This window comes from Staurois parvus, unplaced genomic scaffold, assembly GCF_062004578.1.
Source record: "Staurois parvus isolate SC_StPar_1 unplaced genomic scaffold, SC_StPar_1.0 ptg001133l, whole genome shotgun sequence".
Taxonomy (NCBI): domain Eukaryota; kingdom Metazoa; phylum Chordata; class Amphibia; order Anura; family Ranidae; genus Staurois; species Staurois parvus.
In genome coordinates, this window is record NW_028318929.1 from 3498766 (window position 1) to 3517054 (window position 18289).

At 41.4% G+C, this 18289-nt stretch overlaps 1 protein-coding gene across 1 annotated transcript in view; it reads right to left on the bottom strand.

The window, feature by feature from the left end:
- Nucleotides 1–8670: 8670 nt before the first annotated feature.
- LOC149439354 (uncharacterized) overlaps nt 8671–18289 on the bottom strand; it is a 36187-nt gene continuing 26568 nt past the window's right edge. Inside the window, exons 3-4 of the mRNA XM_089659162.1 lie at nt 10457–10768; nt 8671–8896 (exon numbers count right to left, since the gene is read on the bottom strand). Of these exons, the coding sequence (XP_089515288.1) occupies nt 8766–8896; nt 10457–10768 (443 nt within the window). The 3' untranslated portion in view covers nt 8671–8765. The remainder of the gene's footprint in view (nt 8897–10456; nt 10769–18289) is intronic.

Here is an 18289-nt window from a genome sequence, read left to right on the forward strand (position 1 = left end):
AAAAATAAAACTGCTCAATTTTAAGAGAGCTAATTTTCCAAGACTGAGAGCTGCTCTCCAAGACTTAGATTGGGAGGGAATATTGGCATTGATGAACACAACATAGAAATGGGAGTTGTTCGAAAACACTGTATGTGAACACACTGCAAAATATATTCCCATGGGCAACAAGTTTAAAAGGCTAAAAATCAAACCTATGTGGCTTATGGACAAAGTTAAAAAAAACTATAAATAATAAGAAAAGAGCTTTTATTCATTATAAAAATGAAGGAACGCTATTATCATTTAACCACTTGCCTACCAGGCACTTATGCCTCCTTCTTGGCCAGGCCAATTTTCAGCTTTCATTGCTGTCGCGCTTTGAATGACAATTGCGCGGTCATGCAACACTGTACCCATATGAAATTTTCATAATTATTTTCACACAAATAGAGCTTTCTTTTGGTGGTATTTAATCGCCGCTGAGTGTTTTATTATTTGTGCTATAAACAAACAAAGAGCAAAAAAATTGAAAAGAAAAAGTTTTTCTTTGTTTCTATTATAAAATTTTGCAAACAGGTAATTTTTCTCCTTCACTGATGTGCGTTGATGAGGCTGCACTGATAGGCAGCAGTGATGGGCACTGATAAGCAGCACTGATAGGTGGCACTGATGAGGTGGCACGGATAGGCAGCACTGTTGGGCACTGATAGGCGGCACTGATGAGCTGGCACTGATGATGCTGCACTGATATGCAACAATGATGGGCACTGGTGGGTGGCACTGATCATCAGGGCATTGATCATCAGTGCCCTGATGATCGGTGCCGATCTGTCCCCTGACAATTGCCGGTTATTGGCGGTACTTTCTTCACACTGTGACAGCGTGAGAAAAAAGTGCAGCCAATAACCGGCAACTGCATTTACAGATGATCTGCTGTGTCATTGGACAAAGAAGAACAAAGCACCTGGACTGGATGGCATACACCCACGGGTCCTTAAGAATTGAGCTCTGTCATTTCAAAGCCATTGTTTCTCATTTTTAGGGACTCTTTAACCGCTTCCCGACTGCCCTATAGTGGAAATACTGCTACAGGGCGGCATGGGTGCACAAAATCACGTATATATACCAGCTCCACCATTTGTGGCCGCAGCTGTCAATCACCAGGTCCCGGCTGGTGATTACTCGCCAGCGCCTGATGATTGCCGAGGATCTCTGGCGGGGAGAACTCTTTGTAAACAAAACAGTTCTCCTTCCTGTCAGCTCATGCACACTGCTTTGCATGGCTGTGCACAGCACAGCCATGCAAAGCAGTATGATTACAGTGAAGCACAGGGACACAGGACATAGTGAAACAGCACACAGTTAACCCTTTGATCACCCCTCATGTTAACCTCTTCCTGCGCAGTGCCCTTAGTACAGTGTCAGTGCTTTTTATTAGCACTGATCTCTGTATTGGTGTCACTGGGGATGTCAGTGACACCAAGTCAGTTCCCCCCAGTATCAGAATGCCCGCCGCAGTCCTGCTAAAAGTTGCTGATTGCCACCATTACCAGTAGAAATATATATGTTTTTAAAAGCCCAGTAAATATACCGCCATTTGCACATGCTATAACTTTCACATAAACCAATTAATTTACATGTATTGGGATTTTCTTTAGCAGAGACATGTAGCAGAATACATTTTGGCTTAAATTTATGACAAAATTAGATTTTTTTCTTTTTTTTACTGGACATGTTCTACAGCAAAAAGTCAAAAATATTGTTTTTTTCTCAAAATTGTCACTTTTTTATAGTGCAAAAAATAAAAAACGCACAGGCGATCAAATACCTCCGAAAGAAAGCTCAATTCGTGGGGAAAAAACATGGCGGTGGACGTGGTATACTTGGACAGAGGGGTGGCGGTGGATGTGGTACACTTGGACAGGGGGGTGGCGGTGGATGTGGTATACTTGGACAGAGGGGTGGCGGTGGACGTGGTATACTTGGACAGAGGGTTGGCGGTGGAAGTCGAACACTTGGATTTTACAAAAGGGTTTGACACAGTTCCCCACACACGGCTAATGTGTAAGGTAAAGTCTACAGGCTTGGAAAAATTGGTATGAAAAACGGATAGAAAACTGGCTAAAGGATGGTATTCAGGGAGTAGTGGTTAATGATTCATACTCTGAATGGTCTGGGGTCATCAGTGGTGTACCCCAAGGTTCAGTGTTGGGACCCTTACTTTTTAATATATTTATAAACAATATAGGGTCTGAGATTATAAATCCCATTTCAGTCTTTGCAGATGACACCAAGCTGTGCAGTGGAATAACGTCCTTACAGGATATCTCCAACTTACAAGCCGACCTCAATGCTCTGTGTAATTGGGCAACTATGTGGTAAATGAGGTTTAATGTTGATAAATGTAAGGTTCTGCACTTGGGGGCTAAGAATATGCATGTATAATACATACTAGGGGGGGTACAACTGGGGGAATCAATGGTGGGGAAGGATCTGGGAGTTCTGGTAGATCACAAGCTTAATAATGGCATGCAATGCCAAGCTGCGGGTTCTAAAGCGAGCAACATCCTCTCTTGTATTAAAAGAGGTATAGACTCCAGAGAGAGAGATATCATTTCCCCCGGTACAAATCATTAGTAAGACCTCATCTGGAATATGCAGTTCAGTTTTGGGCACCAATTCACAAAAAGAACATTGGGGAACTGGAGAAAGTACAGAAAAGGGCAACCAAACTGATAAGAGGCATGGAGGAGCTCAGCTATGAGGAAAGATTAGAGGAACAGAATTTATTCTCTCTTGAGAAGAGGAGATTAAGGGGGGATATGATCTCCATGTATAATACATAAGGGGGGATATGATCTCCATGTATAATACATAAGGGGGGATATGATCTCCATGTATAATACATAAGGGGGGATATGATCACCATGTATAATACATAAGGGGGATATGATCACCATGTATAATACATAAGGGGGATATGATCTCCATGTATAATACATAAGGGGGGGATATGATCTCCATGTATAAATACATAAGGGGGGATATGATCTCCATGTATAATACATAAGGAAGGATATGATCACCATGTATAATACATAAGGGAGGATATAATCTCCATGTATAATACATAAGGGGGGATATGATCACCATGTATAATACATAAGGGGGATATGATCTCCATGTCTAATACATAAGGGGGGATATGATCACCATGTATAATACATAAGGGGGGATATGATCTCCATGTATAAATACATAAGGGGGGATATGATCTCCATGTATAAATACATAAGGGGGGATATGATCTCCATGTATATATACATAAGGGGGGATATGATCTCCATGTCTAATACATAAGGGGGGATATGATCTCCATGTATAATACATAAGGGGGGATATGATCTCCATGTATAAATACATAAGGGGGATATGATCTCCATGTATAATACATAAGGGGGGATATGATCTCCATGTATAATACATAAGGGGGGATATGATCTCCATGTATAATACATAAGGGGGGATATGATCTCCATGTATAATACATAAGGGGGGATATGATCTCCATGTATAATACATAAGGGGGATATGATCTCCATGTATAATACATAAGGGGGGATATGATCTCCATGTATAATACATAAGGGGGGATATGATCTCCATGTATAATACATAAGGGGGGATATGATCTCCATGTATAATACATAAGGGGGGATATGATCTCCATGTATAAATACATCAGTGGTTCATATAGTGAACTCAGTGTAGAGCTATTCACCCTGAGGTCATCACAGAGGACAAGGAGGCACTCTTTATGTCTGGAGGAAAAGAAATGTAATCTCCAAACACAGAAAGGTTTCTTCACAGTAAGAGCTGTGAAAATGTGGAATAAACTCCCTCAAGCGTTGGTTCTGGCCAGCTCAGTGGATTGCTTTAAAAAAGTCCTGGATTCTTTCTTGGATACACAGAATATAACTGGATACTAACATTTATAGGTAAAGTTGATCCAGGGAATATCCGATTGCCTCTCGGGGGATCAGGAAGGAATTTTTTTCCCTGCAGGAGCAAATTGGATCATGCTTTGCTGGATTATTTGCCTTCCTCTGGATCAACTGTGGGTATAGGATTATAACTTTTTTTTTTTTTATGGTTTAACTTGATGGACTTTTGTCTTTTTTCAGTCACACTATGTAATTATGTTGTGGGTTTAGTAACACTTTAAGGCTTTCGCTGTATACAGTATTCCATGTGTACTTGTATCACTCCTATGTTTCATTTTACGCCTGTTTAACACTGCAAGACTCTCATATATATATATATATATATATACATTGCTAGAAATTAATTATTCAATAATGGACACAACAAATATAAAAGAAAACAATTTAATTTTAATGGTTAAAAAAGGCTAAAGTGGGTAGGAGTTAAAAACTTACCTACAGGGCACTTTAACCCCTTTCCTGCCCAGGCCAAATTTCAGGTTTCAGCGCTCTCACACTTTGGACGACAGTTACGCAGTCATGCAACACTGTACCCATATGAAATTTTTATAATTTTTTTCACACAAATAGAGCTTTCTTTTGGTGGTGTTTAATCACCATTGAGTGTTTTATTTTTTGCACTATAAACAAAAAAATAGCAAAACATTTGGAAAAAAAAGTGTTTCTTTGTTTCTATTATAACATTTTGCAAACAGATAATTTTTTTCCTTTACTGATATTCGCTGATGAGGCTGCACTGATAGGCAGCAATGATGAGCACTGATGAGGTGGCATGGATAGGCAGCACTGATGGACACTGATAGACTGCACTGATGAGGTGGCACTGATGAGGCAGCGCTGGTGGGCATTGTTGAAGAGGCACTAATGATGCTGCACTGATATGCAGCAATGATTGGCACTGATGGGTGACACTGACTGGCAGCACCGATGGGCGCAACTGCTGGGCAATGATGGGCGCAACTGCTTGGCGGCACTGATGGGTGGCACTGCTGGGCACTGATCATCAGTGCTGATCTGCTCTGTGACATTTGCTGGTTATCAACAGTACTTTCCTCACACTGTGACAGCGTGAGGAAAGTGCTGCCAATAGCTGGCAACTGTATTTAATCGGTGAGCTTCTGTGTCATTGGATATAGCTGATCATGTGGTAAAAGGCCGCTGACCGTTTACCTCATCATGTGATCAGCTGTGTCCATACGACACAGTGATCATGGAGAACACCGGATGCGCACCACTGGGGATGCGCAGGAGGGCACATTCTGGGAGGACGTCATATGATGCCCTCCAAGAACTGGACAACCATGTTGTAGTTGTCATTCCGCTACAGTGGTTAATTAGGGCTGATTAGGGTTACAGTTGCAAGAAAAAGTATGTGAACCCCTTGGGATTACGTGGAGTTTTGCATGAATTGGGCATAAAGTGTGCTCTGAACGTCATCTAAATCACAACAATAGAAGAACACAATCTACTGAACATAATACTACACAAACATTAGATGTTGCCATGGTTTAATTGCACATAACATGTAAACATTCACAGTGCAGGGAGGAAAAAGTATGTGAGGCCCTAGCTTAATGACTTCTCCCAGAGCTAATTGGAGCCAGGAGTGAGCCAACCTTGACTCCAATCAGTGTGATGATATTGGATGTGTTGCTGACAGCTGTCCTGCCCTTAAAAAACACACACCTGTTTTGGGTTTACTGGTTTCAAGAAGCACTGTCTGATGTGAACAATGCCTCACAGCAAAGAGCTCTCAGAAGACCTACGATCAAGAATTGTTGACTTGCATGAAGCTGGAAAGGGTTACAAAAGTATCTCCAAAAGCCTTGATGTTCATGTGTCCACGGTAAGACAGACTGTCTACAAATGGAGAAAGTTTAGCACTGTTGCTACTCTCCCTAGGCGTGGTCGTCCTGTTAGAATGACTGCAAGAGCACAGCGCAGAATGCTGCATGAGGTAAAGAAGAATCCCAGAGTGTCAGCTAAAGACCTACAGAAATCTCTGGCACATGCTAACATTTTTGTTGACACATCTACAATAAGGAAAACATTAAACAAGAATGGAGTACATGGGAGGACACCACGGAGGAAGCCATTGCTGTCCAAAAAGAATATTGGAGCACGTTTGAAGTTTACAAAAGAGCACCTGGATGTTCCACAGCACTACTGGCAAAATATACTGTGGACAGATGAAACCAAGATTGAGTTGTTTGGGAAGAACACACAACACTATGTGTGGAGAAAAAAAGGCACAGCACACCAACATCAAAACCTCATCCCCACTGTAAAACATGGCGGAGGGAGCATCATGGTTTGGGGCTGCTTTGCTGCCTCAGGGCCTGGACGGATTGTTGTCATTGATGGGAAAATGAATTCCAGAGTTTATCAAGACATTTTGCAGGAAAACGTACGACCATCTGTCCGCCAACTGAAGCTCCGCAGAGGATGGGTGATGCAACAGGACAATGACCCAAAGCATACAAGTAATTCAACAAAACAATGGCTGCAACAGCACAGAATACACCTTCTGGAGTGGCCCTGTCAGAGTCCTGACCTCAACCAGATTGAAATGCTGTGGCAGGACCTTAAGATTGCGATTCACACCAGACATCCCAAGAATATTGCTACACAAACAGTTTTGTGAAGAGGAGTGGTCCAAAATGACTCCAGATCATTGTGCAGGTCTGATCTGCAACTACAGGAAACGTTTGGTTGAGGTTATTGCTGCCAAAGGAGGGTCAACCAGTTATTAAGTCCAAAGGTTCACATACTTTTTCCTCCCTGCACTGTGAATGTTTACATGGTATGTGCAATTAAACCATGGCAACATCTAATGTTTGTGTAGTATTATGTTCAGCAGACTGTGTTCTTCTATTGTTGTGACTTAGATGACGTTCAGAGCACATTTTATGCCCAATTCATGCAAAACTCCACGTAATCCCAAGGGGTTCACATACTTTTTCTTGCAACTGTAACAAAGGATTTATAGGGGTTTAAATAGGAGCAAATTTAGTGTACTTTTTGTTTAACCAACATCAGATGTAAATCAAGGGTCCTACCTCGTGATCTGCAGAAGAATTGAACAGAGTAAATTCACCGTAACACTAAAGTTGCATTGTATCTCTGAAACACAAACACTTATCAGAAGCTCTGTTTGGACAGCAGCAGCTTCAATCACTGCTGGTTATAGTGACATGATAGTATTTCTGGTGCAAACCATATTGAACTTATTTTTTAAAAAACATGTATTTACGTTTTTATTTAATTCCGTGAATTTTGTAATGCAATGTTACAAAAGCAAACACCATCAGTAAATTTTTTTTTAATCTGAAAAAATTTGCTATGAAAAGCGGTAAAGAAGTTAATTAGTACTAAGGCCTATTAAAGTGTTAACTGTCAGGAACGTGTAAAGATCCTGTTCGTCAACAGCTGCTGGTCTCATTCCAGCAACCTGGTTTAGGTTGTGATGCATTCTCCCTGCGTTCCAGTCCACCTGCAAGGTAATTGATGTAGCCATTCTCTGGGTGGAGACCAAACTTGATTTAAGCCACCCAAGCCTGCAGTCTCATGCTTGTGATAGTGTTTAACAAGTGCCTCAAGCTCCCCGTTTGTCTGCCCTGTTCTGCTGTTTGTATTCCCCTGTTTATGACCTCAGATTGGAACTTGGACTATTCTCGGAACTCTGCCTGCCTGTTGACTATGGATTTGACCCTGACTATTCTGAACCTTACCTGTTAACCTGACTTCCAGAGGGGTTGCAAGTCCATTTCCTGTAAGGGGCTGTTACTACTGATCCGCAAAGACGTAAGAAGAGGGAGAAGGCTCAGTGTAAAGAACAGTTGGACCCCATTGAGATTTAGAGTAGGGCATACCTGAAACATACCTGCAAAAAGGGCCAGGCCTACTGTACATGGCTAACGGCTGGCACAAAGGTTTCCCGACCAAATGGGTGCTGGTGTTCCACTCTCCGAATTAAAACAATGGGGAGTTATGTGACAATACTAGGTCCTGGCAGGACTGACAAAGTTGGGACAATTGAGCAAATCTCGGAGACAGGTAGAGCTGAGCCAACTACCCAAGTCCAAGAGACGGAGAGACTGTAAGTCTCAGAGTAGTGAGAGAGCCCTGGGTCCAGGAGATCCCCTATTTAGAGGCGAGGAGTGGACACGTACAACAAGGTGCTGTAATTGAAGGCTCAGTAAGCCAGGAGAACCAGAGAGCTGGGTCTAAAGGAACCTGAAAAGGGCAGTGGTGCTACTAAAGAGTAAGCCAGGTGGCTTGGTATTTTTTTCATTACCTATTTTTGCTGATAGCTGAAACCCCTGTGTGGGAAATACTGACATAAGAGGCTTTGTTTTTTCCTTTTTCGTATTTTTAATAAAAGTGGGTCAGCAAGCTCTAACCACAGTTTGCCTTGGCATGACTCACTGAAAGTGCTCACCACCACTGAGCTAATCAGCCCCCATATCACAGGCCACGCCAAGGCCAAAGAGAAGATAGCACAAATGTATAAAGAACAACAGGGTACTTTCGAAGTATGCTTAGCACTCCGCTGGATTTGGGATTCCACTCCCCCCATTCCCTGCCCCCCCCCCCACCACCACCACCACCAACATCACCACGACAACCCTGATTCCAAGACGACGCAGTCGGTAACACAGCTTACAATTTTTGAGACCTTGAACAATTATTACTTGCAAAAATTTATTATAAAATTTGACAGATGTGTTTTGCATGGAGTTCATATAGGAAATGTTTATTTCTGCTCTTATGTCGACTTTACCAAACCTTCCAAATTAATATGACAAGGAGGATGAGCAGAAGTGTCAGGAGGATGATACGTATCAGATCCACCACTGGCTGGAGCACATATGACCTGGTTACTTCAATTTCATAAAAGTCAGGGTTTGCTGTGAGATAAAAAAGGAGAACATTACCAACGATGGGCAAACTGAACACCATCAAAGATAATTTAAATACACGTGAATTGTTTTTGTTTACAAAATAAGGATCAGTATGGAGGAGATTTTTTTCTCATCCCATTTCTCTCCGTACAATTAATGGGAATGCAAAAGCACGTTAGAAGGAGGTTAAATGCAGATCTAAAGTTGGTCAAATGCACCTGTCAATGTGCTATGAATGATCTCAGAAGAATCACAAACTGATATTAAATGCAAGCCGAAAGCAACTGAACACAACTGCATTTGTCAACTAACACAAGCCCAAAGCCCATCTGCACAGGCCCCCAATTCTGTTTAGACCCTCTTGTTATCTGTACCTCCCCTTACAACCCATAGCCTGGAAAGTGACAGCACTATTCAGAGCCCTACATTTGCAGCATCCTGTGTCACCCCTATCCAATAAGCCACTTAAACTCCTCCCAGCCAGCTACTAGTGCTCTATATGTCCTGGTGCACACTGTGCAGTTGCCATCAGAATGGGAATACAGGGGACATTTTGAAAATGAGGATACCAAGTACAGAGGCAGTTAAAAGGGGATTTCCTCTCAGTTGGACCCTAAGGTGACTCTGTCACATTGGCCATTCAGGTTCAATAAGTTGTGCTCAAAAGTTTGCATACCCTGGCAGAAAATGTGAAATTTTGGCATTGATATTGAAAGTATGACTGGTCATGCCAAAAATGCTCTTTTATTGAAGGATGATGATCATATGAATCCATTTATTACACTGGTCAAAAAAAAAAAAAAATTCTGGCCTGGACTTTTGCAGCTGTTTTAGACTAATTTCAGGGTGCTGATTCCAAAACAACCACGCTGTCTTTTTCCAGAACAGCCTGTATTTTGTTTGTGGTTACCCATGGGTTTCCCTTTGTATCCCGAACAATTCCTCTGGCAGTTGTGGTTGCAATCTTTCTTGGTCTACCTGTACCTGGCTTGGTATCAAGAGGTCCCTGAGTTATTACTTCTTAGTGGAAGTGATAACTGGCATATTCAAGGCTTTGGACATCTTTTTATGTCTTTTTTCATCTTTATAAAGTTCCATTACGCAGGACTTTTGACAGTTTTTTTCTGATCCCCATGGCTCAGTATCTAGCCTAGTCAGTGCTTCCACGTAAGAGCTAACAAACTCATTGACTAATTATACACTGACACTAATTGCAATTTAAAAAGCCACAGATGTGGGACATTAACCTCTAATTGGCATTTTAACCCGTGTGTGTCTGTACCAAGGCTAAACATTCCAAGGCAGGGAAACTTTTGATCCGGGTCATTTGGGTGATTTTTGTTATCATTATGATTTAAAAAGGAGCCAAACAACTATTTGATAATAAATGGCTTCATATGATCATTATCCTTCAATAAAAGATGATTTTTTGTCATGATCAGTCATATTTTCAATATGAATGCCAAAATGTCACAATTTGTGTCAGGGTATGCAAGTGAGCAGCACAGAAATTACAGCCCAGCTCGCACTTTTTTGAAATCACTGAAAAGGATATATACAGGTTACCTATTACGATCAGTTCAGTCCCACTGCCATTAGTGGGATTTCCTCGAATGAGCTCAGCAACGCAGACGTATACTCCGGCGTCACAGAGGAGGGTGCTGGAAATGGACATAGTGAGCGCGGTGTCACTGTGGCTGAGTTTAATCCGACCATCCAAAGTATTCTTCATGGGGTTCCTGTCATCAGGCAAGCGATATAATTTTGCGAAAACCGCCAGTCGATCAGAGCCAGTCTTGAAATCACAGCGGAGTATTGTTGGGTGTCTCTCCTTCACAGTGACATTGGGGATTTGAATGATTTCGAGACAGTAGGCCACTGCAGAAAAGACATTGAAGAGACCTGATCATTAAAGTGCATGTCCAGTGAGTGCAATTCGTAATTATCATCCCAATTTGGGACCAGGACAATTTACTCATTTTTATTTATTTATTTCAGGTACTTATATAGCGCCGTCAATTTACAGATATATATTGTATTTTGCACACGCATGTTAAAATCCTGCAATTTAGCTAGGAAATTACTTAAAGCCCCCAGGTAATGTTTTCTGCAAGCAGAGGCCCTTTAGGATATAAAATGGTTTTTATGTTGCACAATTTTGTGCACAAATGTTTTATTAAATGAATATTTTAGGGAAAAAAAACACTAAAAAGAATTTTAGTGCGCACAAACACAATGTAATACCCAATTTTTGGTAAAACATAAAATCTGGGGTGTACATCGAGTACATAGATACCAAACATGTCAGACCTTAAAACTGCCCTTGCCTGTGAAATGGGAAAAAAACTACAGTACTCCAAATTGTCTATAGGCAATGTATTAAATGCCTTTACAACTCATAAATGTAGAGTTTACAGTGAATGATGGCTCTAGAATTAATGCTGTTGCTCCAGTGTTCACAGCAATTTGTAGTATGTGTGGTGCAATCGTCATTTTTGCACGTAGGTGGAGCCGATGCATGTTTTGTGATTCTATATGTGTGTATTGATAGCAACAAAATTCTTGTACACTTAAAGCAGAACTAAATTCTCTCAATCAACATTGACTATTTTCAATCCTTATGCTGCTAGCATTGGTAAATCACTAGGAAGCAGGGGCGGACTGACAACTCATGGGGCCCCCGGGCAATAGGGGATCATGGGGCCCCTGTGTCCTTGCCCAAACTCAAAAAAGCCTATGAAAAAGGTACCCGGGGCATCTCATGGTGCCCCCTACTGACCCTGGTCCGTCGGGCAGTGCCCAAGTTTCCAAATGGTCAGTCCGCCCCTGCTAGGAAGGTATATTATATATACTTGTTTTAACCTTCTTTAATTCTTCAGTTGCTTCCTGGTTTCTGGTCTAGGCCAAAATTACATCATACATCCCAGGAGTCTTCATGGGCATTCTTTTTCTTTCATCTGGAGGAGGAGAGGAGGGGCTTTCTCAGATATATCTGAGCTAAGGGCAGGGGGATTCCAGGATATAAATGCTACAGGAATCATCTGCCCTAACCCTAGGTTCACACCTAAGCGTTTTCTGCAGCAATTTGAAGAAATACATTACAGCCCATTTAACATGATTTCCTATGGGACATCCAAGCGTTTTCACCAGGTGTATTTTTTGTAAAGGGTCAGGGACTTTTTTTAACACAAAAAGATGCATTTTTGGTTCTATAGACTTCAATGGTAAAGCTGCAGAAAAGAATGTATTGTGTTTTTGCTGTGTTTTTTATACGTTTTTGCCACGTTTTTGATGCGTTTTGCATTTTCAATCTGCCTAGCAACAGGAAGAAAAAAAAAGAAAAAAAAAAACACAGGTGCAAAACACAATGCAGAAACCTGCATAGGTGTGAATCTTTTTCTTTTTGCTACATTTTGATGCATTTTTTAATGCGATTTACATCTGCCTAGCAACAAGAAACATTTTAAAAAATTTTAAAAAACCCCGCAAAAACGCATCAAACATGCAGGCGCAAAAACGCAATCCAGAAATGGCTCAAATGCAACCTGCATAGGTGTGAACCAAGCCTTACTCAAGATGGTCATGGCTAGAAATACTAGGGGAGTGTTTTACAAAGTGACTTCTCAGCAAAATAAAGCATGTAAACATGGATGGATTGGAGATTTTGCTTTGAAAATGAAAAATTACTTAAAAAGCATTTTCAGTTTTTGGTGCTCAGATACCGTAGAGATTAATTCCACTTTAATTTTATTGCCCCCTATGTGATAGTATAGTGGAAGTGACAGGTCCTCTTTATGGCAACCTCAGGAGTTTTGAAATAATATAAGTCCACATTCATATATTAAATAATTAAAAGTCCCAAAATCCAATAACAGTGCTTTGTGCTAAAGATATCCTCCTCCTGTTCTGCAATCCCATAGGACGCGCATCGGGCGGAGCTTTCTGTGATGTCACCTTGTTCTGGTCGGTGGTCTGACACTGCGGGAATTTTGAATGTTTACACTGCCTTTATGCACCTTATCTATGTAAATGCAATACTTTAATACATTTTGTGCTGGTTTATCGGGTCACACTATGACTGTTTTAAACCTTTCCTTGCATGATGTGGAGAGCTGTCTGATGTGATGGATTCTTTCAAGTGAACCTGCAGTTGTCCATTCATCTCCTATTCATCTCCTTAATATGGCTAACTAGGGTGTCAGTGTGGGATCTGAACACCATCTGCTCGTTTGATCTCTTTATTTTAGATCAAAGTGTCTGGTAAAAGGCTGATTTTTTCTTTTGTCTCAAGCAATTGTGGACACCTATGCACTTTCCGTGGGAGGATTTCTTTAGCACACAGCACTGTGTTATTGGATTTTGGGATTTTTAATTATTTAATATATCAATGTGGACGTATATTATTTCAATTAATTTATGCGCATTTTTTATGTAGCAGTATTTATTTAATTTATTATTGTTCATGATTTTTTAGTGTACAGCGCACTCATTTTTTATATGTTTTGTATTTTCCGGTGTTCAGGGAAAGAGTCACTAATTGTTTCACTATTGTTTCAGAATATATTTTTTTTACACATTTATTCACATATTGGATTGTCTGGCGTGTAGCGCAGGTTTTTTCCCTTTTTTTCGACCTTAGGGGTTTATTAGACTTCTGATGTCGTCTATGGACCCTTCTGTAGTTGTTGAAGCACAGATCGTGCTTCAACAGCTTCTCCTCCAGCCACAGCAGCCAGGGTTAAGGACAGCCGGAAACCGGAAGTGACCAAATCTTTGTCGCTTATGGCTTCCATCACTGGAGGTGAGATCAGCGAATGGATATTCTGGGATTTCCCTCTGATCTACCTGCAGATATCTAGCATAGACATCATGTGGGATAATTATTAAAACTGGAGAGTGCAAAATCTGGTGCAGCTCTGCATAGAAACCAATCAGCTTCCAGGTTTTATTGCCAAAGCTTAGTTGAACAAGCTGAAGTCAGAAGCTGATTGGCTATCATGCACAGTTGCAGCAGATTCTGAGTGCTCCAGTTTTAGTAAATCTCCCCCCCATGTGTCTCTTCTACATTAAAGTGTTTTATCTGCCTGACCACACTATACACTGAGATGTGCACCCGCATGGCATGTGCATCTGCCAAGATAAATGAAGTGCTGCCCATGCACAGGAGTGATGTCATCTTGGACCAGCCATTCAAACCAGCCAAAGATTGGTACCTGGAAGAAGACCAGCCAAGGATGTCAATGGTCAGTGATGGAGCTCCGAAGACACCACAGTGCTGGAGTGGAGATGAATATAGTTCAGCTTTAAAGCGGAACTACACCCTCCAATCCTTTTTAGCCAAGGAAAAGCTCATCTTAGCCTCTTTTTGAACTGCAACTGCCACGGTGCTGCACATGTGATCAGTCTGATGGTTTGACAGTTTTGGTGAAGAGCACAAGCGAATGGGACCAGGGGCAGACTGACCATTTGGAAACTTGGGCACTGCCCGAGAGCCAGGGGTCAGTAGGCTTTTTTTGAGTTTTTTCATAGGCTTTTTTTGAGTTTGGGCAAGGACACAGGGGCCCCATGATCCCCTATTGCCCGTCGGCCCCATGAGTTGTCAGTCCGCCCCTGAATGAACCTATAAATCAATGAGTGCTGTCAAAAATTGTCATTTTGAATTAGCATTCGAATTTTGACCATTAGTTGGGCCGCAGCAATGGATGATTTTCGTGTAGCCATCAAATTTGAGCCCTGGTTCACATATATGTGGCCGTTTTGCACAGGCACAAGAGAAATTCATTTGAATTGACTCCCATGACACGCAGGGAAGAAGTCCCTGCACTTCTTTGGAAAACTCAGCCCACACGGGAACCTTGGTTCCCAGTACGGTTGTGTTTTCCAGTGCGGGCGGCGTGCCATTAGAACTAATGGCACCTGCCCGTTGGTCTGCAGTCCTCTGTGCGGGTGGTGCGGCTGCACAGATTTTTGTGCGTATCCACAGCAGCACCACCCGCACAGATGTGAACCTAGTCTGAGTGATTAGGCACGTTGGAAATTTAAAAAAAAAAACGAACAAATTTCTAATCAATGATGGAAGAATTGCGTGATAATTATTTTTTTGTTTACAAAGGTTTTTATTAGGAGATAGACAACAAAAACAGCACCACTTCATGAAGTATAGCATACAACAAGAAAAAGGCACATAAGTAAAAAAAAACTGTCATACAATAGAATCATAAGCAGAGGCGGACTGACCATTCAAGCAATCGGGCACTGCCCGAGGGCCCGGGGTCAGTAGGGGGCTCCATGAAATGCCCCTGTTACCTTTTTTATAGGCTTTTTTGAGTGTGGGCAAGGACACAGGGGCCCTATGATCCCCTATTGCCCGGGGGCCCCATGAGTTGTCAGTCCGCCCCTGATCATAAGAAATCAAAAATCAAAACGAAAGAAATCATAAGAAAGCAAATAGTATCAAAAGAAAGTTTGAGTCCATGAATGAGGTAGGCAGTAAGATATACTGAACAACTTCACAACCAACAAAAATATAATGGCAATAAATCTATGGTAACCCATCATTCTAACAATAAATTCCGAAATGTCTTCCAACCATCCCATTTTCTGAGAATCACATGATAATTATAATCAAGAAAGAAAAGAATATTCCCGGCCACAATTTTTCTTCTCCGTAACAACATGAGGTGAAATTGAAGGCTTGGTTGGCCGATTTTCGAAATCATTGGTGGCATAATGGAAATACATTACAAACGACATTTTCAAATTTCGACCAACAAACTTAGAAATTCAACTCATGTATGGCATTTATTAGCTCAGATTTAAGATAAGAATTGACCTGAACCCATCACAGTTGTTCTATACGATGACCAATTTTCGGTCTATACATAAAGGTTGGTCTCCTACTTTCCCAAGCTACGTGATTTTTTTTTTGTAGTGTTCTTGTGCTGCATTCTTGGCTGAAATAATTGCCAAAGTAGCAGCTTAATTAGGGAACAATGTGTATTCTGTTTAGAACACAAACATCTCAGTGATATGCAGTTACAGGCAGATAAGATCTGGTCCAGCAAACCTCGGCTCCGCCCACCTGTCAGAGTGAAAGGAAACTTTCAGACTTCCATTGTTCTAAAAATGTAGAATGGATAATCTCTTAGCAACAGGCAACATGTATTCACTGAAGTTTTGTAACAGAATGTTTCCAAATAACAATCCTAAAAAACTCAACTGAAGGTGGAACTATGGACTTCCAAAAATATGTGCAGCCGCACTTCATTTTAAGAGTCCGTTTTACAATTTTCTCTTAAACCCTGTACACACAATGAGAGTATCGGATGAATCATCTTCTGTTCTTTTTTGCATGCTAGCATCATATCAATAATGAAAAGGTTACTAAAGTTACAAATATTCTCGTAAAACAGAATAAAAATGTGTGAAGTCTTGTATTGTAATGTATGTCTTGTATTTTATCCACTTGAGCTCCTGAGGATTTACCCCCCTTAATGACCAGGCCTCTTTTTGCTATTTGGCGCTGCACTAATTCAACTGATAATTGCGCGGTCATGCAATGCTGCTTCCAAACGAAATTTACGTCCTTTTTTTCACACAAATAGAGCTTTCTTTCGGTGGTATTTGATCACCTGTGCGCTTTTTATTTTTCACGCTATAAACAAAAAAGACCAAAAATTTTGAAGAAAAACTATATTTTTTACTTTCAGCTATAAAAAATATATAGTAAACTCAAAGTTAGTTATAAATTTAGGCCAAAATGTATTCTACATGTTTTTGGTAAAAAAATCCCAATAAGTGTATATTGATTGCTTTGTGTGAAAGTTATAGCGTCTACAAACTATGGTATAGATACTGCAATTTACGCCATTTTTTTTGCTATACAGCACTGCACTAGTTTAACAGACCATTGCGCGGTCATGCAATGCTGTACATAAATGAAATTTACATCCTTTTTTTCCCACAGATTGAGCTTTCTTTCGTGGTATTTGATCGCCTGTGTTTTTTTATTTTTTGCGCTATAAAAAAAAAGGCTGACAATTTTGAGGAAAAAAAACAATATTTTGGACTTTTTGCTATAAAACATGTCCAGTAAAAAAAAAATGTAAAAATCTAATTTAGTCATAAATTTCTGCCAAAATGCATTCTGCGACATGTCTTTGCTACAAAAAAACCAATACGTGTACATTAATTGCTTTACATGAAAGTTATAGCATTTACAAATGGCGGGACAGATACTGGGATTTTTAATTTTTTTTATACTAATAATGGCGGCGATCAGTGACTTATGGCGGGACTGCGGCGGACATTCTGACACTGGGGGGGAACTGACTTGGGGTCACTGACATCCCCAGTGACACCAATACAGTGATCAGTGCAAAAAAAAAACACTGACACTGTACTAATGGCACTGGGGAGGAAGGGGTTAACTTTATTATTCAGTGAAAGGGTTAACTGTGTGAGGGGAGTGTTTTACTAGGGGGCGGGGGTGTGTACTGCAGGGAACACTGCTGATCGGGACAGATAAACTCTTCTGTCTAGATCAGCCTGTCAGGAGCTGTCAGGGAACTGACAGAAAGCACAGCTTCTGCAGCTGTGCTCTCTGTCACTGATTGCCGCTAATCGCCGGGACATAGCCGGTAACGACTGGCTGTGACCCGGCAATTGACATCTGCGGCCGTGATTGGCGGGACAGGTAGGGTGGCGACGCGCCTCGCGCGCGCCCCCTACCTGTTTTAAAAACACACGTTTTAAAACGTGGTTTTGCCCAGCAGTGCCGCCCTGCCGCCGTATTTCTACAGTGGCTGGGCGGCATGTGGTTATTGTATTTGTATTGTATTTTCAGACGAAAACTGTACTGATTAACCGCTTCCCGACCTCCCTAAAGCAGAACTACTGCTACAGGGCGGCAGGGCTGCGCAAAATCACGCATATACTTGATTTTGTATTTCTGGTTAGGGGGCGCATGCACGCCCTATCCGCCCCGGCATTGGCAGCCGGTCAATCACCGGGTCCCGACCGGTGATTCCCCGCCGGCACCCGGCAATCACCGAGCATCACTGATGAAAGAGAGGTCTGTATGTAAACAATACAGATCTTTCCCCTGTCAGCTCCTGTACACTGCTTTGTATGGCTCTGCATAGCACAGCCATACAAAGCAGTGTGCTTACACAGTAAAGCACAGCACACAGTTAACCCTTTGATCACCCCAGATGTTAACCCGTTCCTGCCCAGTGCCATTAGTACAGTGTCAGTGCTTTTTATTAACATTGATCACTGTTTAGTGTCACTGGGGATGTCAGTGACAGTTAGTCAGTTCCCCCCCCAGTGTCAGAAACACAGTCCCACTATAAGTTGCTGATCACCGTAAAAAAAAAAAATTCCAGTATATATACCACC